At 39.3% G+C, this 26,249-nt stretch overlaps 1 protein-coding gene across 1 annotated transcript in view; it reads left to right on the forward strand.

Moving 5' to 3' along the window:
* Positions 1 to 6,360: 6,360 nt before the first annotated feature.
* cnnm4b (cyclin and CBS domain divalent metal cation transport mediator 4b) overlaps positions 6,361 to 26,249 on the forward strand; it is a 42,970-nt gene continuing 23,081 nt past the window's right edge. Inside the window, exons 1-2 of the mRNA XM_088336597.1 lie at positions 6,361 to 6,969; positions 11,970 to 12,816. Coding sequence (XP_088192723.1) covers positions 6,403 to 6,969; positions 11,970 to 12,816 — 1,414 coding nt within the window. The 5' untranslated portion in view covers positions 6,361 to 6,402. The remainder of the gene's footprint in view (positions 6,970 to 11,969; positions 12,817 to 26,249) is intronic.

Here is a 26,249-nt window from a genome sequence, read left to right on the forward strand (position 1 = left end):
ACGCATGTTAAGCCCTCCTCTGTTTCCTCTCGTGGCCTCCCCCTATTGACTCTGACACCCACGCCCACCTCCCCAAAAAGTATCGACAAATCTCGCGAGGTTTGCTCTCAAACAAGTCAACATGGAGTTGTATAAAATATTGCAGACGCCAAAGACAAATTTCGAGAGCCAGAAGATGGACAACAAGTCACTTCTAGAAAATGCTAAATCTCATCAACGCTAAAGAAAGTTTTCCTCTCGTGGCTCCAATGTGGAGATTAAAAATGGTCTCCATCTAGCGGTTAAACGGGTAATTAAGAATAAGAGAGGCTCAATAATAATGTGGTTTGAGTGACGCTGTTTACTGGTTTTTGCTTGCCTAATTTGCAGTGGTTTGAAAATACAAGTCATACACTTTTGGGGGAAGTTTAAGACACCTGAACACTTTGTTTATTCCCTGCCTGCAGCATTGTTTTGAATATTTCATTTCTGTCGGATACATGTAAAAAGAATAATATACTTTTCTAGGTTTTCCATACCTGTCAAGCTCCAGGGCTCCATGCCCTTACGAACTGTCGTATTTTCCCTCACAAAATACAAAATAATCTTACATCATAATTTTTTTTCCAAACGTGTTTATGTAGTTTAATATGTTATATTGAACACGTGTTTCGTTATATCATATATATTGTTAATTAACATTTTATTCTGAGATACTGAGTTGCTCGACATGAATAATCTTTATTATAAAAAAGTTCAAAAATTAAGTAGCTTAGATGTTCACTGTAGAAGAAAAGAACATGCAGATATAATTAAGTAGAATCTTCTTCTCATCTCATTAGCTGCACCGCTTATCCTCAGTAGGGTCGTGCTGTAGCCCATCCCAGTGGACAGGGGACACCCTGAACTGGTTGCCAGCCAATCGCAGGGCACACAGGGACAGACAACTCGCTCGCTCATTTACACCCAGGGAAAATTTGGACCTTTTCATTTTCTCCTTTTATACTTCCTTTTTTCCTAACTTCTTTGTACAACATAATATTTCGTAATATAATGCATCAAAGCAAGTGAGCCGTTTGAGGTCGGCTCTCTTTAATGAGTTGAGCCGAAAAAGACGGTTCTCTAAGAAGAGACGGACTTCCTTTTACTACATACCTACCACGGAATGATGCATGATGGGAAATCGCCAGGCGGTAAACGCATGCGCACAGAAGCATCAAACCGCTCGCTTGTTTGCAACGAAAAAAAAACAATACCGAGATAGAGGCTAACGCAGCGAACTGGTTTGACTTGATCGATTTGCCGTTTCGTGATAGTCAGTGTATACCGGATGGTACCTATAATTGACTTATTTGCGTTTTTCCATACAGATTTTCTTGTACATCGTACACGTCTTAAAATGCATAATAAACGTACTTTGTACGGCAAAAACGTACAGGTTGACCGGTATGGTTTTCAAGGTGCTATTGCAACGCTCAAGGTTTAAAACTTTGGTTGAATGGAACTCAAAGGTTTTTTATTTCAATTCTCGGAGGGGGATAAAAAGTGCAATTTATTTGTTTAACTTTTTTAAAGTTTCACTTTTTTTTTAAATAAAGATTTTACTCACCTGTACCAGCGTTAAATCCAATTGCATGGTTATTTAACAAAAAATACATATGTTGAATCTTCGCAGAACAAAAGACTAAATTCTGTGTATTTTTTATGAGTCTGTTGTGTGTCTTGGTGAAGGTTAAGGACACGGGTTAAGTTCCACATGAGAACGTTTTCAGATTTAAAAAACAACATGTGAACTGTGAGTGTGTGACTTGACCACAAGAGGGAAGTGAGAACTCGACGTATTTGCTTGTCACTTGACCTGCACTGAACCATCATTTCTGCACAGTAATTTATGGCGTTGCGTTTAACGAACAATGTCAATAAAAACTTAGGTGAAATTGTGTTTACTTTATTCAACAGGTTCTTCCCCATACATCTATTTCAAGTCTGTGTACTCAAGAATTTGTTCTAAGTGCGTGTGGTAAGTTTTATGCAAAATAAATCTATATGTATAAAAAAATCACATATAATTTATATTACAAATTAAAGCACAAAATTATTGATGATGCAGAGGTCACCAACCTTTTCGAAGCTAAGAGCTACTTTTTGTTACTGATTGGTGCAAAGGTCTACCAGTTTGAAATTAATTTCTAAAATGACAATTCATCATGTTATTACTATGTTGTTACTATGTTATTACCATATTGTAACTATTAGAGTTAAAATAGGCTAAGTCAACCATAAAAACATTGTGCCAGGTACTAATCAAATATCAGATATAATCCCAATGACCCATCACTGATGAGCTAATTTCACAACGTGGCCACGAGCTATCTGGGTGATTTTAGGGGGCTACCTGGTGCCCCTGGATACCATGTTGGAGACCACTTTGGTACAGTTTGCCAAAATGACATGTAGAAACATCTATACATTGCAATGTATCGACATGTATTTTGTGATTATTTAGCCGTCAATAAAAACTAGGAGATATTGTAATTAAAGGTATGTGAAAAGGAAACATTATATTTTAAATCATGAGGTTCAATATACATATCACGGTTCACTGATCCTTCAACAGCTTGGGTCTTTGGGACACCTCTTCCTGTGGTGTGTCTTGGGCAAGTAAAACCTGGCGGTGCCCATCTCTCACCTGGCCATTTTTGGGGAGAGGGTAGAGGTCAGCAACACAAAATGTTGAAAGAGCGCTACGGACCTACAGAGCAAAAAAGACAAAAAAACAAATTTGTCTTGAGCCACAAAAAAATAAAAGCCAGATTAAAGATTAAAATTCCTTCATTAAAAGTAGTCATTTGATATTAAATGCTTAATCAAAAGAACACCATCACACACAAAAATACATACATTTTTTCCTCCCACAACTTTTGAATAAATCTCTCGGTAGTCACTTGGGCTGCGCGGAAGAGCTGGATACGGTTCTAGAGGTCAAGTTACTAACTTCAGGGTAGGGATTTACTCCCCCACATGAAACAAATAGTACTGGTTTCCTTGGTTACCAGTAGCAGGAGAAGCCTACTGGTTTGACTCAAATACAGCACTTTCATCATCTGGTCACTGTATCCTTGACATTTTGAGTAGGCCTCTTTTGTTCACATTCACATCATACAATATGGGTTGTAACCAGTGTTGGGAGTAACGCGTTACAAATGAAAGCATTCCTGGAACGCAATTATCTTTTTTATCTATCAATAAACACTTATAACTCAAACGTTGTTATGACATGGTGCGTTACTCCTGCACTTATTAAAAACAGTTGAGGAATTTCAACCTATCATATATATACTAGAATCTAAGCTGAATAAACAACTATAAAATGAAATCTGAAGTCTGCTTCAATGCACAAATGTTGGTTGTGTGTCACCAATAGTGGTCTGGTTTCAATAGGAACAACAAACCAACTCAAATAATGGAGAAAACGTGAGTACAGAATTTACGGTAAACGTATTCTGAATTTTTCTTTTTATCATTTATTTTTGTTTTCGTTAAGAGCTTTTTTTACAAATACATTTGATTGGACAGTTTTGAGCACTTCAAAATGAATATGGTCTTCAATTGTCAGTGTAAAAGGAACTTTACAGCTCTTGCACTTGTTTTCCCTACTTTTATGCAATTTAATCAGTACTTTTACTCGTCTAATTTTCTTGTTTCTGCACATGGTATTGTTCATTTATAAAATTATTGCAACACACCAAGCCTGAAAAAAAAGAAATAATCTTGGATAGTACTCAGCAACGGAGAGGGAAATATTCGAGCGGTTTTAAGCCCATAGACAAAAAGGATATGGAGTGTCTAAGTATTTGTGTGCATGCTCTCAAAATGTACACAAGATATATGAAGACTCCACCGCTTTAATGGGTTGGTGTACATGTTTTCTTCTATGTATTTCATTATGTGGCTATTTTTAGGCAGTTTTAGGTGGTTGGCTTTAACGCGAGTAATTCGGTAATTCTGCAGCAATCCCTCGGTTATTACGGTTAATGGGGACCAAAACCACCCGCGAAAAGTGAAAATCCGCGAAGTAGCGACGCCCCTTCCAAAATGCTTAAAATGTTTTTTATTAATTTTTTTTATTTTATTTTATTTTATTATTATTATTTTTTAGACCTGCGAAGCCCTGAACCCGCAAACGTGGATCCGCAAAGTAGCGGGGTCCCACTGTAGATCGTTACTTTCAGACTAACGCCCTTTATTTTGGGTGTCAGTTATCTAGGGTGGGGGGGGGGGGGGGGGCAACTTATTCAGCTTTTAAATGAAGTAACTGGTGATGGTTACTACCGGCAATTACTTTTTTATACAACATTGCAGTAGCAACATGGATTTCATTTTAATAATGACATTTTGAAGTCCTCGTGTGTAATATTTCACCACTAGATGGCACTGTGTTGTGTGTTGCAAGGAGGGGCCTGAGCCACAGAGCACAGGGTGATGGTCGGATGCCAGACAAACACGGTGGCGACCTAAGTGTGGATTCCACTGTGTAAAATACAAATTTCTCGACCTATGATTTTTTTTAATGAAAATTAACAATGGTATGATAGTTCATGTTTTTTGCGAAGTATTTAAATTGATATTGTTTTTACGGAATTAAAGTTTTTATGTACCAATAGGGGACGGCACAGCGTGTGGGTGGTGAGCGAGCAGCCCCACGGTGCGGAGGTTCAGGGTTCAAGTCCAGCTACCGCAGCCTCCCCGTGTGGAGTTTGCATGCTCTCCCTGTGCTTGCGTGGGTTTCCTCCAGGCACTCCGCTTTACTCCCACATTCCAAAAACATGCATGTCAAGTTAATTGTCCGGTACAAATTGTCCCTCGGTGATAGATAGATAGATAGATAGATAGATAGATAGATAGATAGATAGATAGATAGATAGATAGATAGATAGATAGATAGATAGATAGATAGATAGATAGATAGATAGATAGATAGATAGATAGATAGATAGATAGAGAGAGAGAGATACTTTATTCATCCCCGTTGGGAAATTCACACTTCCAGCAGTATCCTTGTGTTAAAAATAAAACAATAAAAAAGTAAAAGGAATATAATACATAAATACCCAATGTAACGTGTTGATATAGAGTATTTAAATAGTGCTACATAAAATACACACTGTAATAAAAATAGGGTAATATGCAATGTGGGGGTGTGGTTTAATGTGGTCTTTTACTCCCCCGGGTGGAGTTAAAGAGCCTCATGGCATGAGGAAGAAAGGATCTCCTCAGTCTGTCCGTGGAACAAGACTGTGACAGCAGTCTGTCGCTGAAGCTGCTCTTCCGTTCGGAGATGATGCTGTGTAGTGGATGTGATGAATTGTCCATGATTGACCGCAGCTTTTTCAGTGCCCGTCTCTCAGCTACAGTTGTCAGGCTGTCCAGCTCTGTGCCCACAACAGAACCCGCTTTCCTCATCAGTTTATGAAGACGAGAGGCATCCTTCTTCTTGGCGCTGCCTCCCCAACACGCTGCCGCATAGAAGAAGGCGCTTACCACAACAGTCTCATAGAACATTTGTAGGAGGTGTGAATGAGCGAGTGAGTTGCCCTGTGACTGGCTGGCAACCAGTTCAGGGTGTCCCTTGCCCACTGCCCGAAGATGACTGGGATGGGGTCCAGCACCCCCCGCAACCCTACTGCACACCTGTCAACCTGTACGGTTTTGCCGTACAAAGTACGTTTTTTATGCACTTTAAGACGAGTACGACGTACAAGGAAATCTGTACTAAAAAAAAAACGCAAATTTGGCAAGGATGGGTACCATCCGGTATACACAGACTATCACGAAACGGCAAATCAATCAAGTCAAGTTCGCCGCGGAAGCCTCTATCTCTGTATCGTTTTTTTTTTTTCCGTTGCAAACGAAGCGAGCGGTTTGATGCTACTGTGCGCATGCCTGGGGGATTTCCCATCATGCATCATTCTGGGAAAAAAAATGGTGTACGATTATTTTGTATTTTGTACAAGAAAATACGACAGTTTGTACGGGCATGGAGCCGTGGAGTTTGACAGGTATGCTACTGAGGATAACTGGTGCAGATAATGGATGGATGTACGAGTAGGAGGCACTCAATTTTACACACTGTCCCATTATGAAAAAAAAGTTTGATTATTTAGAACATTTAAATAGAAAACAAATGTATTTTAGATGTATTTACCGGCCAATTAAAAGTCGCATTTTGAGTTAAGGCACAAAGGTCAAATCAGTTTAAAAAAACTTCCCCAAGAGGGCGGCTCGGTCAAGGTTGCCGCGATGACGTCCGAGGAGCCCATTGGCCAGCTTTACGATATGTAAATGTGCAAACCGTATCGATGACGTCAGTTCCCTCGGCTCCCCCGCCCTTCTCCGACACAGTTGACAGTGAGCGAAACAAACATGGCGACGGCGTCGAGAGGACGCGGCTTTTTGAGAACTTTACTGCTCTTGACCCACCTGGCGGTGGGCTTGCCGTCTGGTGCGGCAGTAGCCGAGCCGCGGGCCTCCACGCGGATCCTCGGCATGCGGCTGGAGCACAGCGACATGCCAGCCGGGACCACCGAGCGCGGTGTGATCCAGGTAACAGAGGGCAGCGACATCCTGGTCCGGTTCTACGGGCTCCACTTGTTTGCCAACAGCTCTGCGCTCGTCCGCTTCACGGAGCTTTACTCCAGCGAGGAGGAAGACGATGCCCACGGGGATGTGGAGGTATCTCTTAACGGGACGTGTCCGGAGCATAGTAAGGACCTGGTGGTAAAGGGGAACATGAACGTGAGTAATCATAACACCGCCGGGCTCGCCAGCGTCACCGTCAAGCAGCTCCGCAAGAGCGAGGTGGTCAAGGTGTTCGCCCTGTGCGTGCGAGACCCCCTGGACCCCACGGACGCGTGGTCCCTGCTGGACGAGCGGGACGGGCGCGTACGAGTGGTGGAGGTGAAGAAGTCCCTGCTTCCCGTTTGGCTTCAGGTGAATCATAGGTGGTAAAAGTACTTCAACACGTGTGCGGAAATGAGACTTGTAAAAGTACTGATTAAATTGCGTAAAAGTAAGGGAAACAAGAGAAAGTTCATTGTGTAGTGTCAATTGCATGCAATATTTATAACCATTCCTGTCAACAGTGCTTGGTGTTGCTGGAAAAAGTATTTACTTCATGTAAAAAGTAATTCCGTTACGCACCGAATTACTGACAGCCAAAAGTAGAGCGTTACTCTGAAAGTAATTAGTTACACATTTCTGTATATATTCACTCTAAAGCTGACCACCTAAAACTGCTTAAAATAGCCACATATTGAAAGTAATGGAAGAGAATAACTACAATCAAAAAGCAATAACCTGAATGGCTAATGGAGCCTCAGAGGGAGCCCAAATAAATACATCCATGAGTATGTTTCCACTGACAGCGAGACAAGGTGTACATCAACCTGTTGAAGCCTTCCTATTTCATACCTGTCAACCTGTACGTTTTTGCCGTACAAAGTACTTTTATTATGCATTTTAAGACGTGTACAACGTACAAGGAAATCTGTACGGAAAAACGCAAATTTGTCAATTATTGGTACCATCCGGTAAACACCGACCATCACGAAACGGCAAATCAATCAAGTCTAACGAGTTCGCCGCGGTAGCCTCTATCTCGGTATCGTTTTTTTTCGTTGCAAACGAAATGGTTTGATGCTACTGTGCACATGCGTCTGCTGCATGGGGATTTCCCATCATGAATCATTCCGGGGGAAAAAAAAGATGTAAGATTATTTTGTAAGGGAAAATACGACAGTTTGTATGGGCATGGAGCCCTGGAGGTTGACAGGCATGCTATTTATTGGCTTGTGCAATCTTCATCTTCCAAACTAACGGTTGTGGCACTCCATATCCATTTTGTCTTCAAACCACTCAATATTTCCTCATTAATTACTGGGTATTGTCCAAGATGGGTTTTTTTTCTTTAGTCATGGTGAATTGCAGAAATACATTTTCGAATAAAAAAGACCAAAATTCAGCACCTTTTATGATAAATTCTGCACTCACGTTTGCCACATCAATATCATTGCTCCTGTATAAGCTACGCCCCCTCCCCACCCACTGCCGACTATTCGCTACAGGTGAAACACAACCAAATATGTAAGTGCAATTAAACTAACCCCCTGAGTTCAGTATTTTATTTTATAGTTGTAAATAAGGCTTAGATAGGAGTACCGGTATATAGCAAGGGTCGGGAACCTATGGCTCACAAGCTTTCATGAGTACAAATGGCTGGCAGATAAAACGCTAATTGAGCAAATTTCATCCGTAGCGTTCCAATTCTGATGAGCTCAAACTCGAGTTAAGTGCGTACATAGCCAGAGCAACGCTGATTATTTCAAACTTTCTGTCCCATATATAAAGGGCACGGTCTTGACTACAGTTTACTTTCAAGGTGTCACACCAACAGACCCCGTTTTGGTTGTACGTCGCTAAAGAATCCTTTATACTGTGGATTCTTATTAAATAATGTATGTTCACTTTTGAGACTCTTTATGATAAAAACCCTCAGAAGAAAGTCTAATTCCCCGTAAATTGCTAGCCAGGCACACAGAAACATTTGATTGTGGTTGGCAGACCTATGCACACCATACACGATATTCCTATATCACTCGTGTCCACTGCGCTGGATGGAAAATACATCCATAAACTTTTTGTTTGCAGTTTTTGGGGACATTTTTACAAACTAACTCTGCTTGCACCTTGTTTTGAAACCATTATTTATGAAAAAAATGAATGTCAAAATGAACCTCAATGATCTTAAGTAACTGTAGGTGGGAGACACGTTTAAAGTGGTACATTTGTTGATTTGGGACAGAGGCTCTGGCATTATTTCATACATTTTATCAAATCATCTAATGTCATACGGAGAAATAAAATGCGCTGAAAAAATAGCTTTTTTCTGGAGTGCAGGTTTGGCGGTTTCGCTGAAATCTGTCTTAAAATATATAGTATGGCTCTCTCAAAAAACATCAAAATATTTTGCTCTTATGTCTCTTTGGGTCAAAAACTTTTCAGACTCATGGTACTGTATATATGGTGGGAAAAATTATTGTGCTTGAGATGGTGCCATCGCAATTATATTGAGTTGTACTTTGAGTTAGGTTAAATATTTCTACCGGAGCGAAGACAGAACTGGTACTGATTAAATGACGCCAAAACTCATGAGTTGATTTTAATATAACTAGCAGAGTAATGCACCATGTTGTAACTATGTTTACAACATTTTATAATGACACGTTACTGTACTCGTTACTGGGAAAATTAATTGCATTCTATGAACGTGGTACTTTGTAATGCTAACCTCCAACTCAGACATGAGACTGGTAAAAGTACTGAAAGTGACATTGTGGCCCTGCAGTTAAGTAGTCCTATTAAGGACCTCACGTTTTGTTTGTTTTTTTCCCCCATCACTGATGCCACCTGCAGCTTCACCTATGTATAACTGTAAATTCCAGAAATACTTGGTTTCGGCATTACAGACTTGCAGAATCTTTGATGCCATACTCCCCTGGCTTACTTTAAAAGGTATAAAGTGACATTATTCCCTGGAAAATACTCTACAGATTACAAGCCTTATACTGAATTGACCTTACATGTGTCGACAAGTATTTGTTTTATGTTTGTGCGGATATAGTGAAAAAATGGCAAAATAAGAAATCCTTTATTGTTCATATGAGTGGTAGAGGAGCTGACTGTCACTGTGTTGACTAACAGTCCTCTTGTGATTTCAGATTTGGTGGTGGTTAGTGTTTTATACTGTTGTTTTTATAGATGGGTCCGAACCGACCCTCACAATGCAAACAAATGTAACTGTTTCATTTGAAGCATTTTATAATGGAGTAAAACAACTTACCGTAAATTCCGGACTATAAGCCTCTACTTTTTTCCCAAATGTTCAGCCCTGCGGCTTATTCAGAGAAGCGGCTAATTTATTGAATTTTTCTCACGGCCACCAGAGGCGCAGGAGATTAAAAGGTAAAATTCAGACCAGTGGAATATGTGCGCCAAGAAGGACTGCAATCTCTAAATTTTAGCATATTTTTTCTGTGAAGTTAAGGTACGTTCCATTAATGAGAAAGATGCCTTTAATAGCGACAGTTATGAGGAGGAAACTGGGGACGATCTTCTGCCAATATCACATATAAGAGATGCTTTTTATTAACAGGCACATTTGATACATTGCGAGCGTGATCCTACTCGCGTGTTGGTACCTTTCAAAGGCACGGTTTGGGATGAGTTATATTATTATTATTATTAAAGCTTTGAAAACTCTCTCGGTGTACCGTCTTTCTTCGTAAATATGTGTAACCATGTATAATATGTATTTGCAACTGTATATTTTTATAATGTATTTATTTTAGAGATTTATTCTATAATGTGTTCTATGGACGAATCAAAAATAAGGAGCGGAGCAAACGCAGGCTGATGGGAAATGTGGTAAAGCTGAGTTACCACTAGATCTGTCTGTTGTCGTAGCGGACAATGGTAAATATATATTTTTCCCACCCTTAACTTTGGAAATATACATTTTGTTTCCTTGGATTACTTTCAACAGGACCCCGATTGTACAAGTCTGCATCATACCTTAATTAAGGGTATCATTTTCTATTTGTGACGCCAACTGCGGTTGTAGAATTGTGAACCATCTATGTATTGCAGTACTTCTGGGAACTGTGCATTCGCAATGATCGCAGCAAGGTTTTAAGGATAGGATATTAGCTTGGCCTTTTGGCTGAGAGTAAGAGTCCCGGCACCCAGGCTTTGTAGTGTATTATGAACTGACCGATAATGGATAATGAATAAAGAAGATAGAACAATAATTCATAAAAAATCCCCCTCACAAATGTGGAACTGACAGCCTGGCTCTGGTTGAACTTGCGACCGTGTCGCAAGCTTTACTTCGGGTGCCTTATGGGTGCGGCTTGTACAAGCACAAAAGTGTCAGATCATTCAAAAAGTGGTGGGTGCGGCGCATAATCGGGTGGACTCTATAGTCCGGAATTTACGGTATTTTCTTATTTTGTTGAAATAGACATTCCTAACAAAGTCAAGCGGCCTCGATGGTACAAACAAATGTGTGTGTTTTTTTATGCATCTAAAATACAAAACTGATTGTTGGCAACACTAACTCGAGGGGAGTTTAAGAGGGGAAAAAAGAAAGACCGTGACCATGAGGAAGCATCACATGACATGATGTATTGAAAAAGGGAGTCTGTTTAATTAACTGAAGCGCTGCAGGTGGACTCGTCTGGTAAAGAGGTTCTGCTCCAGAATGATTTAAGTCAAGACCTTCACAGTGGGACCCTCTATTTGTTTATTACCACCTAGTCTCCCTTTCGTCCAAAAGACAAGGGTGGGAAGGTGGCAGCAAAACATCCCAATTTTGATGTCCTTACGTGGGAATAAAGAGAATTAAAATATTTATAGCTTTGTTGCAGGCTGAATTCTTACAGAAAGGTGATAGAAAATGATAGGTCTATAGTGAGGGAAAAAAAATATTTTTAATAATAAAATAAAACTTCGCTGAGTGTTCTGTTGCCTTTATCTTGGTTGCAAATTGCCGGCTTTTTGTATCATTACAAACCATGAATGTCGTGCATGAACTTACGTCATATCATACCATAGGACTATATGATGACTGTACACCTAGGATAATTGGATTAAGGATCAGTCCTAATGATGGTGTTCAAACGCATTATTAACTACTATTCATCTTCTACTTATTGGCGTTTCTTCAAATACTTACACTAAGTCAACTAAGGGGCAAGTTCATCTTGAGATTTAAGTTTATTTAAGGTTCATGCCGAGATTCCAGCCCAAAGTGCCCAACTTTTTACAAGTTATTTATTTCAAATGCAAGGACTAAGAGTGAAACCATACTCAAAGTAGCTAAAAATGTACTTGCATACTGTGACCAAGCACTTGTTAACCGCCCATCATTGCAGGTGATCCTCATCTCCTTCCTGCTTGTCCTGTCGGGTATGTTCAGTGGGCTCAACCTGGGCCTGATGGCTCTGGACCCTATGGAGCTGCGCATCGTGCAGCGTTGCGGCACAGATAAGGAGAGAAAGTACGCCCGCAAGATCGAGCCCATCCGCCGCCAGGGGAACTATCTCCTGTGTTCGCTCCTCCTGGGCAATGTCCTGGTTAACACGACCCTCACCATCCTGTTGGATGACCTGACTAAGTCGGGCATTGGCGCAGTGGTGGCCTCCACGGTGGGCATCGTGATCTTCGGCGAGATCGTTCCACAAGCGCTCTGCTCACGCCACGGCCTGGCAGTTGGCGCCAACACAATCCTGGTCACCAAGCTGTTCATGCTCCTTACCTTCCCTCTATCGTGGCCCATCAGCAAGATTCTGGATTGCGTGTTGGGCCAGGAGATCGGCACAGTGTACAACCGTGAGAAGCTGGTTGAGATGCTAAAGGTGACGGAGCCTTACAATGACCTTGTAAAGGAAGAGCTCAATATGATCCAGGGAGCGTTAGAGCTGCGCACCAAGACGGTGGAGGACGTGATGACTTCTTTGGGGAACTGCTTCATGATCAGCAGCGATGCTGTGTTGGACTTCAACACCATGTCTGAGATCATGGAGAGCGGCTACACGCGTATTCCTGTCTTTGAAGGCGAGCGCTCCAACATTGTGGATGTGCTTTTTGTCAAAGACCTTGCCTTCGTTGACCCGGATGACAGCACCACGCTCAAGACTATCACCAAGTTCTACAACCACCCTGTGCACTTTGTCTTCCATGACACCAAGCTGGATTCCATGTTGGAAGAGTTCAAAAAAGGTGGGTGGAATGCTTTTGAGTGCAGCAAAAAACATATTGAATGGTCTAATTTTCTCAGTCGTAGTGCTAGCAAATGGCGTTCGTTGTTTTTTGGTGCGTGGTCTATGTAGGGTTTCATTTAATTGCAGACTTGAATGCATTTCCACAATTGATGTTAAACCTTAAGTGGTTTTAACTCATTCTAGGCCTGGGCAATAAATGTATATACATTTTATTTAAACAATGTTCTGGCAATGAGCAATTTGAATGTTCATAAATTGTGAATTCAAGGAATGAATGTAATCGTTTAGTTTCAATTATTTAGAGCTCATAAATACAGTGGTACCTCTTCATACAAGCTTAATTTGTCCCAAGATCGTGCTAGTAACTCGAATTGCGTTTGAAGAGTGACGGTGATCGCATACTTGTGTCCCCCCTATTTATTACGTTTTTGTTTTTTTCATTTCACGTTGTGTACGCAGTATAACAATTTTAATTTGGGGGGAAAATAAAGACCATTATGACTCTGATCCGGATAATCTGTCACTGGTTGCAGACGACAACGTCATCGTAGATTGATATTGCCGCGGTACATTGTCCATCTTGCTGTAAGTAAATGGGTGTCGCTGTGTGTTTGTAAGGTGTATTATTGCGTAATAAGGAGAATTTGCAATCATCAAAAAAGGGAGCATTGTGCGGAGGTTTACCGGTATTAGATTGAGAGACGGTTGATAGTGCGTAAGTACCTAGTGCACATATAAAATTAAAGTTACTGTAACTTTGGATGAACCTACACACAGAACATTTTTACAGCATATTTTTTATTTTATCGCCTGTAGTAGTTTTCATGCGCAAACAGGATGAGCTAATGCCGACAGTAAGCATTCACAAGCAGTGAGCGGTCTCAAGCTGTCTATAGTTGTAGCCTCTGGGACTGCCCGTGAACAGGATTTTCCTTCCTACACAGAGGTAGATTTTTATTAACTATTTATCTATCTATCTATCTATTAAAAAAAAAAACTCATGTACTGAAATTCTCATGTTTAGAGGTGCTCTTATAAAGACAGGATGTATTTACAATAGATACTACCCAATTAGGAATAGCTATGATTTTTTTTTGTAACAGATTCATTTTAAGCTTGTTAAAACTCCTCCAAAATCAGTTGTTTTTCTTTTTGCACAGGATTTTTTATAATTAAACTTTGTTTTAGTAGATGTTTGGTGTAATAGGTTAATTATTCTGTATAAGAATACGTTAAAATTGAATTTGCCCAGAATTACAGGTAAAATGTAATATTTTAATTTTCTTTAGCACATTGCCCAGAAAAAAATGAATTTTTGATGTCTACAGCAGTCCGTAGCATTGCATACATTGCATAGCACTGAGTTAACTATCGAGTTAGTTTTAATGCTCTAACATTTGACAGCACTGTATACCAAAAGAAATGTCCTTTAATCTCACTTGGTCGCCTCATGGAGTAAAACACGAGATTAAGAGAATGTTGCATGCCCCGGCGTGAGGAAGCAGACCTTGAGACAATGAAGTGTTTCTTTACAAGACAAACAGAGCTTCCTTAGAACTGTATTTTATCAGGGATTGTGTTGGCAAACTGTCTCACATGTTGTAGTTAAAAGAAAAGGAAAAGTACTGGTGATTCAACTTAAATGTATCACAGAAATAAGTAAAATTACTGTTTGTTTTCTTAATTTATTGGCATGTACTTCGGTTCAAATCTTCCTCTCAGTTGTATACTATAGAAAAAAAAACTGGAATACGTAAGCATTTATCATTTTTAAACACAGACTAGACACTATTCTGAATCAAAAAAACGCACAAAATGGAACGTAAGAAACGCTAATACTCTAGCACTGATACCTGTAAAGGCTAATTGTACGCATGCACACGCCCGTAAACAAATCAAGGCTTGCTTCCCACTTCAAATGAAAGAGGCTTCCTGCTTTTACTCCTGTGCTCACACGTGCGCTTCTTCTTTGACTTCCCCGAGGACATCTTGTTTGGGGTCTCTGCTAAACATGGGGGCCGCATCAACGTTGGTGGTTCGGAGGCGCGGAGGAGTTCCTTCCTGTCGTGTGTCACATTCATTTCGACTGCTGCTGCTGTTGTTGTTGTTGAGTACAAAGTGGCAGCGGGCCAACAAAAACCTCTGCGGTGCATCTCAGTCTGGCCTGGCAGGAGGAATCGACTAAGAACATGTGAAGGTCAAAGATGTTTGAGTGCTGCCTTGAGTTGAGAGTTAAGTTCATTAGGCGACTGTGTTTTTAAGGTAAAACACTTTTCTTGCATATCAAAATTCCCAATTTAATTTTTCCTTGTACAGCTTCCACAGTTCATACATTTTCTTTTTACAGTGGACCAATGAAATAATCCGTTCTGAGGTCGGGATAGCTAAGTGAAATTGCCCTATACCGGGGAATAGATGCCTATGGTAATGTGTTTGGAACCTAGATACTGTACCTCACATAAAAACATTCATTCATTCATTCTTTTTCTGCACCGCTTATCCTCATTAGGGTCGCGGGGGTGCTGGAGCCCATCCCAGCTATTTTCAGGCAGTAAACTGGTTGCCAGCCAGTTACCGACATAAAATCATAAAATGACAAAGTAGCGCAAGTCAAGTACTAATCTGTAATATAAGTCTATATGGTTGAATAACATAAATAAACATGTAAAGAAAAAATGACATTTTATTAACCTTTTGGTGTGATGTCTGAAACTGGTCGAGTTGGATAACAGATGGATGCAGAGAGGGTGGAGATGGCGACGGCAAAATACAAATGAAACCACTTTTAAAACTTCCGCTTGCGAGGATTGTCGTTGCTTTTGAAGATTCCCTTGCCTTTACGACCTTATTTATAACAATAATCCGGATCATTGATTGATCATGGCTGTGCAACTTGGCGAGGTAACAATTCACGTGCAGCCTTTCTAATTTTGGATAAAAGCAAGGTTATCATGTTGTTGCGTCCCCTTTTGCATTACCGCTAGCCTTGGAACCCATACCAAACTAATACACTACAATTACAGTTTTGTTTCGCCGACTCACAAGTGCTTCACAAAGCACGTGTAATTCAAACTCGGTGTAGAAAGAGAATGGCATTGTGGGATGTAGTTCAGCCAATAACAGATCAGCAAACCACTGTCAGACCAGCATTTTATATGATTTCAACCAATAGCTGTCAGACATCTTAGGATGTTACTCACACAGTCATACGCGCAAACCCTGTAATTTTGAGAACAAAATAATTCGTTTGGGACAAAAAAAGATCTTCCATAAATTGAAAAAAAAAATCATAAGGCAGGGTTAATGAATCACAGGGGTCTACTGCACCGGGTGCACGTTTTGACATTGACTATTCTAGGAAATATTAAAACTATGAGAACACATCTGGTAAATTCAGAAAGCTTGTAAATATAAATTTTATTTGGAATGTTCGAATATGTTGAATACAAGCACCATTGGTCACACGACGCATATTAAACCGATAGTCTAATTCTGGCCAAACACGTCCCAGCATTGCAATGTCAATGGTTGCAACTTGCAATAGCTTGTTTTTGCCTTCAGCTCATCTATGTCTTTTGGAATAGGGGGCACATAGAGCAATCCTTTTACAAATCCCCAGAAAAAGAAATCTCGTGGTGTGAGATCTGGGTAACCAGGACATGGGATCATGAACATTCTGCCCAGACATTCCAATCCATCTCTCTGGCAGTGTTGTGTTCAGAAACTGTTAAACCCCTTTAGCTGGACATACACACCTATCCATTATGAATTTACCATGCCAAATCACTATGGACTTTCTCTCTGGTGGCTCCTTCCTGATTTTTTTGCAAAATGAACATTAAATAGCATTCCATTTTTCAGTTTTTGCCAATTCTACCACACTAATCGCATTTTCTAGCTGAGTGAATGCCATTATTGGGTCTGAAAAGAAATTCGTAAAAAAAAATTGTAATTAGCTCTAAAATGGCACAACTTTTATCTTCTTGGTTAAGAACATATGGGGACTCCTAATGTGTCCAAGACATTTGGAACACCCTCTATTATGTTGTCACAAAAACCTGATGGCTCACATAAATGTTTACACTTTTCTGTATAAAATCATACAAGGAATAATGTGTATGAAATGTTGGAACAATGAATATTCAAACCCAAAATGTGCTACCATATCACTCTAAAGCAAGGGTGTCAAACTCAATTATACAGAGGGCCAGAACGCAAACCACACCTTTGGTCGCGGGCCGAACAGAATAAATATTTATTGAATACGCTAAAACTTGCCTTTTTAAAAAAAAATAACATAAAAAAATATGAATTTAAAACAGTCAGGAATATTATTCAAGAATAAACAAACTTAAAAATTAAATGAATTAAAAATTGTTGCTCTCCATAAAAATATCTCAATCTGTCAAAACCATACAAATTGTAAATATGAAAAAACGGAAATATGAATAAAATTTGTGCTTTTCACTTTGGGAATTTGCTTTGGTGAAAAACATCTTCTTATTCTTCTTTAGAATAGAATAGAATAGAATATACCTTTATTGTCATTGTTACAAAATGGGTTAACATATTGTGACAACGAAATTGGGCATGACACTCCAGTTTTACACATTCACAGTGAGGTATGAGCCAAGAAGATAAAGGAACAGAGAAGATAAGGTTATAAAACAAGGGGGATAAGGCTATAGTTATAATTTACATGGTATTTACACAAGAAATGTCGGCATGTGGGATGTTACATACAGTGTTATCGTGATACCGTTGGTATCGTAAGGGTTGTGCAATATTGCATTTGGTGCAAAGTCATCATAGTGCAAAAAAATAGTCAGCATATGCATTGGTGCAAACATGGACATCATAGTGCAGAAAAAAAGAAATGGTCAGACATTGTGCAAGATGAGCAGTAAACGTAGTGCAGTCGACATGTGCAAGAACATAGACATGAGTACTATTATATTCGTATGAGGTAGTGTTGGCATGAGTTTTCAGTTTTTTTTGTGCGGTGTCTGTTTTGAGCAGTGAACAAACATAGTGCAGTCAGCATGTACGTGAGTACCATTTTACATTCGTGTGAGGTAGTTTTTTGCGAGAGTTTTCAGTTTTTTGTGCGGTGTCTGTTTAGGGTGGTAACCTTTCAACTTTCTGCATCTTTTCTGTGGATTCAAGTTTTTCCAACTTACGCTGAAGTTTTGTCTTGTAGTGCCGTTTTACATTAAATTCCTTAATTACAGCCACAAAAGCTCCACAAATAAAACACACAGGTTTACCGGCAATGTCAGTTACCATCATTTTCTCGGCCATTGTGGTTTTTAGCATCCGAGTATAGTTTGGAAGTTATCAGCGTTTCAGACCTGGGCCATTATAGTAGATGTATATAAAAGGATTTCACGGGCCCGATATAATTGTACGCCAGAGGTGGCCTGCGGGCTGTGAGTTTGACACCTGTGCTCTAAAGGGAATCCTTGCTGTGTTCTACACAGAACTCTTGGTTTTAAATAAATGAATAGTTTTACAGTAATTGCTCTACCCCCATTCTGTCAGCCATTTACTCAATTGACATGTAGCCCTGACTCCCCGCCGTAATCTCAAGTTCCTTGCTTTGCTGCTCAGCATCCGTTACCACGGTGCTGGTGCCCGACGCAAAGGTTTCTGCTTGAGAGTTTAGAACTGTCAGGTGACCTTCTGAGACGGCGACACCCCACCATTAGCCGTTATGAAAACTTAATGGCGAAGGTAGGAAGTAACAGCTGGTGTCGCGGAAGTCCAAGCGGCACAACTGCCAAATTGAAGGTCATACAGTTGACATATTAATGGTAGAAATTGGCAGTCAAATATGCTGTCAGTTTGACAGCTTTGTGAGCATAAAAGATACCTTGCATTGCAAAACCATTAAACAATTAACATTGCCATTCTGGCGACTAAGCACATTTATATGGATTTGTGTTTTAATTGCTCTGGCCAACTTTTTTTTTTTCAGGTCAATGAAATGACAATTTTCGTGGGGCTGATATTTTTAACAAACTACTACAATTCGGTTACTTAAAAAAATATCAATATAATATAAGATTAACTTACTCCAGTACAGTGGTACCTTTTCACACAGGCTTAACGCATCCACGTCCTCGCCTACTATCAGACGACAATGTCATTTTAGATTGCTAATATTCTCATTGTATTCAACACGGTCTTGCTATGGGTAGGTGTTGTGTTTGTAAGGTTTATTATTGATCAATAAGGAAGCTTTGCAATCATTTTTAAGCGGAGCAATTGGCGGAGGTTGACAGGTATGTGATTGAGAGACTGTTGATGATTCGTAAGCACTTAGTGAGCACCTAAAGGTGGTGTCCATAGCTTCAAATAGTCTTGGGATCAAGAGGTGGCTGTTCAAATCCCGGCTCCTCCGTGTTACATGACGAAGTGTCCTTGGGTAAGACACTGAACCCATAATGCCCCCAATAAGCAGGTTGGCAGCCTTACATGGCTGCACGGCCGCTATTGGTAAATGTGAAGCACATTGTAAAGCGCTTTGGGAAGTCTTCATTGACTTGAAAAGTGCTATATAAATGCAGAGCCTTTCATTTCATTTTTCACTTATGGGTTTATTATTTCACGATTGTGATGTTTTTAATGTAAAGTGTTTAGATGCCTGGTCAGCTTTAACTTTTAAACAAGTAGCTGGCTTTTGTCAGTAAACAATGTAATGATGCAGGGTCATTATTTTCTACAGAATGGGAAAAACAAGAACCGTCTTTTTCTGGTGAGGCAAAACAAGCGTGTGTTCTGTGTCTTTTGGCAATTTGACACAAACTAAAGGTTGTGGTATTTAGATTTGATAAAAGAGAATGTGTTTTGTGCAATTATGGAGCTTTTGATGTTGAAGTAGGGGGAAAACTCCGGATAAAATAAGAACTTGGAATTTTTGTCAAATACATTTGATTTTTTTTTTTTTTATATAAAACCTAAGGGAAATTGAGTCGGTTTGACCCCAGAATTAAATAATTCATTATGTGACATAATATCTCTGGCTACGTTGTTTCCATCCCGCAGGTGTTTATGGAAAAAGCTGGTGTAATTTAAGTTGAGAAACAGCTTGTGGTGGTTATTAAAGCGCCTCAAAGTCAGCGGGTGTCATTGTGAAAAACTCACAAAGGCGAGTGAAGCCTTTTTCAGGCGAGAGTCAACAGGCTGTCACATGATCTCCTTCAGCTGCTTGACTCAAAAAATGGAGGCGTTTTTGAGCAATAGGAAATGAAAACATGATTAGGGAAAAAATAATTCCATGCGAAAACACAAGTAGATGCACTCAATCACAAATCCATCTTTGTTTGAAGACAAAAACACAGAATTGTTTCTGCAATTATTTTAGCCCAATCACAAAAATGTATATGAATTAATACAATTTAACATCATTTCACATTATCATTTGATTAAATAAATATTATGCTTGTGTATATTATATGTTCAGTAGAGTTTATTGGCTCACAGCAGACCTTTAAATAATATACAGGGTTTGTAAGGGTCCTTTTAATCCTTGAAAATTGCTTGAATTTTGGGGGATGTGCCTGTAAATGCTTGAAATTGCTGCTGTGTTTCTCAACAAGTCTGATGAAAATGAGGCCAACACTCCTCTGTAGTGGTTTCGATTTGCCATTGCATTTCTTCTTCCTTTGTGATTAATGACAGCTGGCATTAGTATGTACGGCATTGTCCTTTGAAGCGTCATCGCCCCCTAGGGGACAGGTGTACGATACACCTGAACAAGGTACTATGAAATGTGTATCAGTGCAACTACTACGAATCATTTATCGAGATTCATTATGGTGCTATGGAAAAAATTAAGGTAGCATTTCCCAGTGGTAAATTGTAATGGGAAGAACTTCCTACAACTGAAAATGTACATATACATTTTACCGCCATTTCACCCATCACCTATATGGGGAAAAATTTGTCTCAAAAGTATTTACACACAAATTGTTGAATCAATAAACAGATCTGCGATTCACTCAAGATCTAAAAATCGGATGTCTTGATAAATGTATCCACAAGATTAAAAATCTCACATCTCGGATATGTTTGTGGATCTGCAAAAGAAATGATTCTCATCAGTTTTCTTTTGACAGTTCTGGAAAAATCAAACAATTGTAAAATTCTTGTAAAAGTGCTTGAATTTGGCCATGAAAAAGGTGTACGAACCCTGAATATATTTTTGCTGCAGGATGGTCTTTATTCATATAACACAAGTAGAGTGTGTGTCTATGGCAGGGTTTTTTTCTTTAGTTGTTCTTCTCTTCAATCATTTCCCAACCTACTCCCTTTGTTAAAGTGTCCTAACCGCTTGTCTGCCGTGACTTTTGTACCTTGACGCTTTTATGCACGCGTGCTTGGTGACTCTTAATCTTTTGGCAGTTCAAAGCTAATTGTACATATTGTTAGCCTGAATTGATGACTTCATACAAGCACACTGGAAACTCAACTCCTGCTTTTTGTAAGCGGGTGTGTCACCCTTTGTGTCCTTTTGTCGGGGGAGAAAATTCATATACCGGTACTTGCTAAACCACTAACTAGCCCTTTGTGGCGGTGTAAGATGGGAAATCTACAAAACAGTAATGATTTGATGTTTCCCTGCAATGTTTTTTTACATACTGTACCGTTTTCTATGAAAGCTGCTTATTACAGCAGGGCTAACGGATGATAATAATTGTAGATAAGGAGGATGTGCAACCGAAGATGATGTAAAAAAAGGATGCTCAATACAAACACAAAGATTGATTGAATATACCTTATTTCCGGACTACTTGGTGCATCTTAAAACCCCAAATTTGCCAGAAACTTTCAAGTGCGCCTTATAACCCGGTGCACTTTATATACCTTAGAACAGTGTTTTTCAACCACTGTGTCACGGCACAATAATTAATTGTTCTATTGTGCCGTGGGAAATTATTCAGTTTGTGTGCCAGAGTGGTGTAGCCAAATATTTCATTTGGATTTACTTTTACCTGAGATGCAACTCCACCGACTGGTGGTGTCCGGTGGGATTTTTTCAATGAAAGAAATGTGCCTTGGCTCAAAACCGGTTAAAAAAGAAAAGAAACACTTCCGTAGAATACGGGGATATAATGGATTTGCATATAGTATTTCTAGTTGTGTTACGACACAAGGTTTGACAGTTTACCACAATATTTGTACAATGACTGATCAATTGATATCACTGACCAAGATCGCAAAACACTATCCAACGAAATACGAACCCGTGTTGTTGCGGTAAAGGTGCCGACACTGTATCACTGAAACACCAGTGGAACTAATGTTGAACAAAAAGAGCATTAGACCTTCTTGTATTATCACACTATTTTACTTGCGGTGCCAGAAACACTTGTTTGCATAGTGTATTTTGTTATGCGCTCCAATAAGTTAAACAGAATGGAGAAAACAAAGTCAACAGAATACTTGAGACGCTCTTTTCGTACATATTTAATCGCATTGTTACGGATGGACAGGTGAAGAAATGGATAAACTGTTTAACTGGAATGCATTACAAATTCACTATTCAATTCAGGGTTTCCTCCACAGTGAGTAAAAATAGTATAATAATGAGATAATCTCTGCCTTTTCCATTTGTCTTCTGTATCACTTGTGTTAAAGTGGCAGCGCGCTCACTACAACGACCCTCGTTCGAATCCTATTGCATACAATAATATGCAATTATGATCAGCAATGTTTTACATCGATCGATCCAAATGTTGCAGTTTTTTATATTGTAAGTGTAAAACGCCATACCATATATATTAAGAAGGCCAAGCTCACTCTCCAGACAAAAATCAAATTTTTCGTCAAATTTTATTTCACTGTGACGTTAGATGATTTGACAAAATTTATGAAATAACACCAAAGCCTGTGTCCCATATCAATAAATATACCACTTTAAACGTGTCTCCCTAATGAAATTACTTGAGATCGTTTAGGCTCATGTTGACCTTCATTATTTTCTTAAATAATGGTTTCTAAACAAGGTGCAAGCAGAGTTTTTTGCAAAAATGTCACAAAATACTGCAAACGAGAATACTGGCGTATTAACTTTTGGTGCAGACGGACAGACAGAAGTGCGCTGTGTGCATAGCTCTGCCCACCCCTGCCGTTCAGCCAATCAAACTGCTCTGTGTGCTTGACTAGCGTTTCTGGCGGATTGAAGTTTTTCTTAGGATTTTTATCATTTAGTGTTTGACAGTGAACCCAAATTGTTTAATGAGCTTTCATAAAACGATTCATTAGCAATGTACAGCCAAGATTCTGTCTATTGGTGTGAGACCTTGGTGGTAAACTTTTGTATGGTCTTCATATGCTGGACCGAATCGTTCTTGATACTAGCACTAGGTCTATGCATGCAGTAGACTTGAACTCCTCGTTTTGCAGATTTGGATCTTTACAGGTGAGATTTGCATAAGTATAATTTTATTGCCAAGCCATATGTACTCTGAAAAAAAAGCCAATTTATGGCTCGCAAGCCATAGGTTCCCGACCCCTGCGACGGACAATAAATGTATTGTGCATCAACCCTATAACATTCTTGGTTCTCTGTCGAGATACACTTTGCCAAATACGGAGCTGCATGTGCTTTGCACATGGTTCTTTTCACTTGTGTGCGGTGCTGGAGGCGTGCGTCTGCTCTTATGTTTGGCGACAAACCTTTTGAACTCCCTGCCAGAAAGTGAGCCGGTGCAGACGGTGGCTGCATCTGCAGCAGGAGGGTGACTTCTGACTTTGGGTGTTTATTTGTGTACTCAGCTGACACGTGCTGACAAAGCCAGGACGTTTCTTGGAGAAGATCTGTGGGTGTCTGTGTGTTTCTGTACACCTAGTGTGTGTGTCTGTCCACAAATGTGTGCAGCTGTTTTAGTGCTGTCAAAGGTTAAAGCATCGAAGCTTTAACTTTAAGCATCGAAGCTATTAGCTTTAACTAATAGCAACTTTGAACCTTGATTATTGGAGTTAGTGTAATTTTTATTTATTTTGTTTAAATTTGTGATAAAAGCTTTGACTTGATTTAAAGCATTTGTTTCCCCGCCCATCTGCCAAGCCCAAAACGATAACCCAACAAATACACTTAGCACACCCAGTGAGTTCCCTTTTTTATTGTTCCAAAAGGACTTTGGATCTTAAGTGGAAAGACAACTACTTAGGCTTGGCACCAAACTCGCTAGGGTAGTTGTATATATCCTTACTCAGCGGAATCCTTATTCACCCTTTCTACTGCTGTCCTAACATTGCTGTCATGTGGAAAAATGTATCTCTGAAATTTATTTTTGTGTAGCGAAATCAGTGGTCAGCAAAATACGGCCCACAGAACACATGCAGCCTGTCAGGCTTTTTAATATGGCCCTTAAAACAAAAAAAGGAAAGCTATAATTATATATATTATGGTAAAATAAAGTAGTCGTAATAAAATTCTTTATGTGGCACTCTTTTCCCAGTGTCCCTTTGTGGAACCCACTCATGTGAATATATATTTTCACAAAGGATTGATGTTTACTGCACTCATGGCCAACATTAAAATAGTTGGCTACATATTTCTGTACTTGAATTAAAAAAAACTTTACTTTTCATGAAATTATTATTGAATTATATGAAAAAAACGTTTGAGGTAGCCCTATTGCATTTTGTTTTGTTTCAATGCATTTTACCTAATGTAGTGCTTAAAAACTCAATTGATTAGCTTGTTCGGAGCCAAATAACAAATGAAATGCAACATGTACATGTAGCTATCTGCATGTGTATTTATAGATGCAAAAAGGAATAGAATAGTTCTACATGATAGGATCTGTTAGATTCGGGAGATGCACAAAAAATGTTGCCATTTATTTGGGCCATATGATCGCAATCATACCACAGTGGTTCTCTGAGTTTTTAATTATATATTTCTAAATGTGTGAATATTAAATATCTTGTTCCTTACATGCAAGAAATGTTCATTTTTTGCAAAAATAAAAGTTTCAATTCATCCTCTTGGAAACAATAATTTTGATTTACGTTTTTTATCACATGCCATCAACAATGAATAGTCTACAAGGTGACATCGTGTTTTGTTCATGAATGTGTAACTTAATAACTGTTTTCAATTACTGTATGCACTATAGGAATTGTTTATCTGAAATATTGTCTTTGAGAGACAAAAGGTCCCTTATACCTGAAATTGACCCTGTAGAAGTGTATGGGTGTGTAAGTAAATAATTGTTGAGTTGTATGCATTGGTCAAAGTCCCCTTGTATGTAATGATGGCTTGTACACATTAACCGTGACTGACTGCTTATTGTTAGATATTAGTCACATGGCTGGAGACAGTATCGATTGTTGATTGATTGATGGCGGATGCACGGTCTGTGTGTTTTACAGGAAAGCTTCCACACAAGTTGTTTTTATTTTTATCTCACTTGAATAATTCATTTGAAGCGCAAAGTGCAAACACCTCAACTAGGCACTCGCATAACTTTTATTTTAGATCATGTTGTAAAGTTTTTTTTGTCTAATGGGCACTTACTAGTTTTTTCATTTAAAAAGTAATTCCGTTGTGCTCTAGATTATTGGCACCCAGAAGTAGTGTGTTACTTTGAAAATAACTATCAAGTTACAAAGTCACAAATACACTTGCATTGAAGCTGACCCACTAAAACTGCTTTCAAATAGCCACATAATGAAATAAATTGAGGACAACGTGTTCACCAACCTGTGGAAGCAGTAAACCTTTCATATTTCTTAGCTTGTGCAATCTTGAGAACTTGCAAACATCTCTGGGTGCTGTCTAAGACGTTTTTTTTTTGTTTTTATCTCCAGGCCTGGTGTGTTGCAAAAATACATTTTACAGATAAAAAAGACCAAAATCCAGCACACTTTTGCCATAAGCTCTGTGTTCACTTTTTTTCCCATTGATTTACCGTATTTTCCGCACTAGAAGGTGCACCTAAAAGCCTATATTTTTTTCAAAAACTGACCATGCGCCTTATAATACAGTGCGCCTTATATATGGATCAATATTAAGTCGCAAAGTCTTGCAACTAAGGCAAGCAGCCGCCGACTAGATTTTCCCCCGAAGGCGAAGTCGTCCGCGGTGTATGCTGGGATACATATGCCGGCGTTTCATTTTCCAGCCAATGTGTCAATCATCATTTGAATCGATCACTATAGGCTAAAGTTATTCGGAGGTAAAGGAGGCGGATCCTTTTTATCATTTACAGGCTCGCATAGGCTAAAGGGGCAAAACAAAGCCTGCAATTGGCCGAAAAAGATGAATGTGAATAGCCTTTTTGGTTGTTTACGGCATAGGGATGAATAAAGTATCTATCTAGAGAATACATGATTTACTATTCTGTATTTGTAAATATTTTACTCTCCTGGATTTACTACACTCACGGATATAAGAGGACCATGGTTGCACATTAT

The sequence above is a fragment of the Urocampus carinirostris genome, chromosome 5 (assembly GCF_059441175.1).
Source record: "Urocampus carinirostris isolate Australia breed hairy pipefish chromosome 5, RoL_Ucar_1.0, whole genome shotgun sequence".
NCBI lineage: Eukaryota > Metazoa > Chordata > Actinopteri > Syngnathiformes > Syngnathidae > Urocampus > Urocampus carinirostris.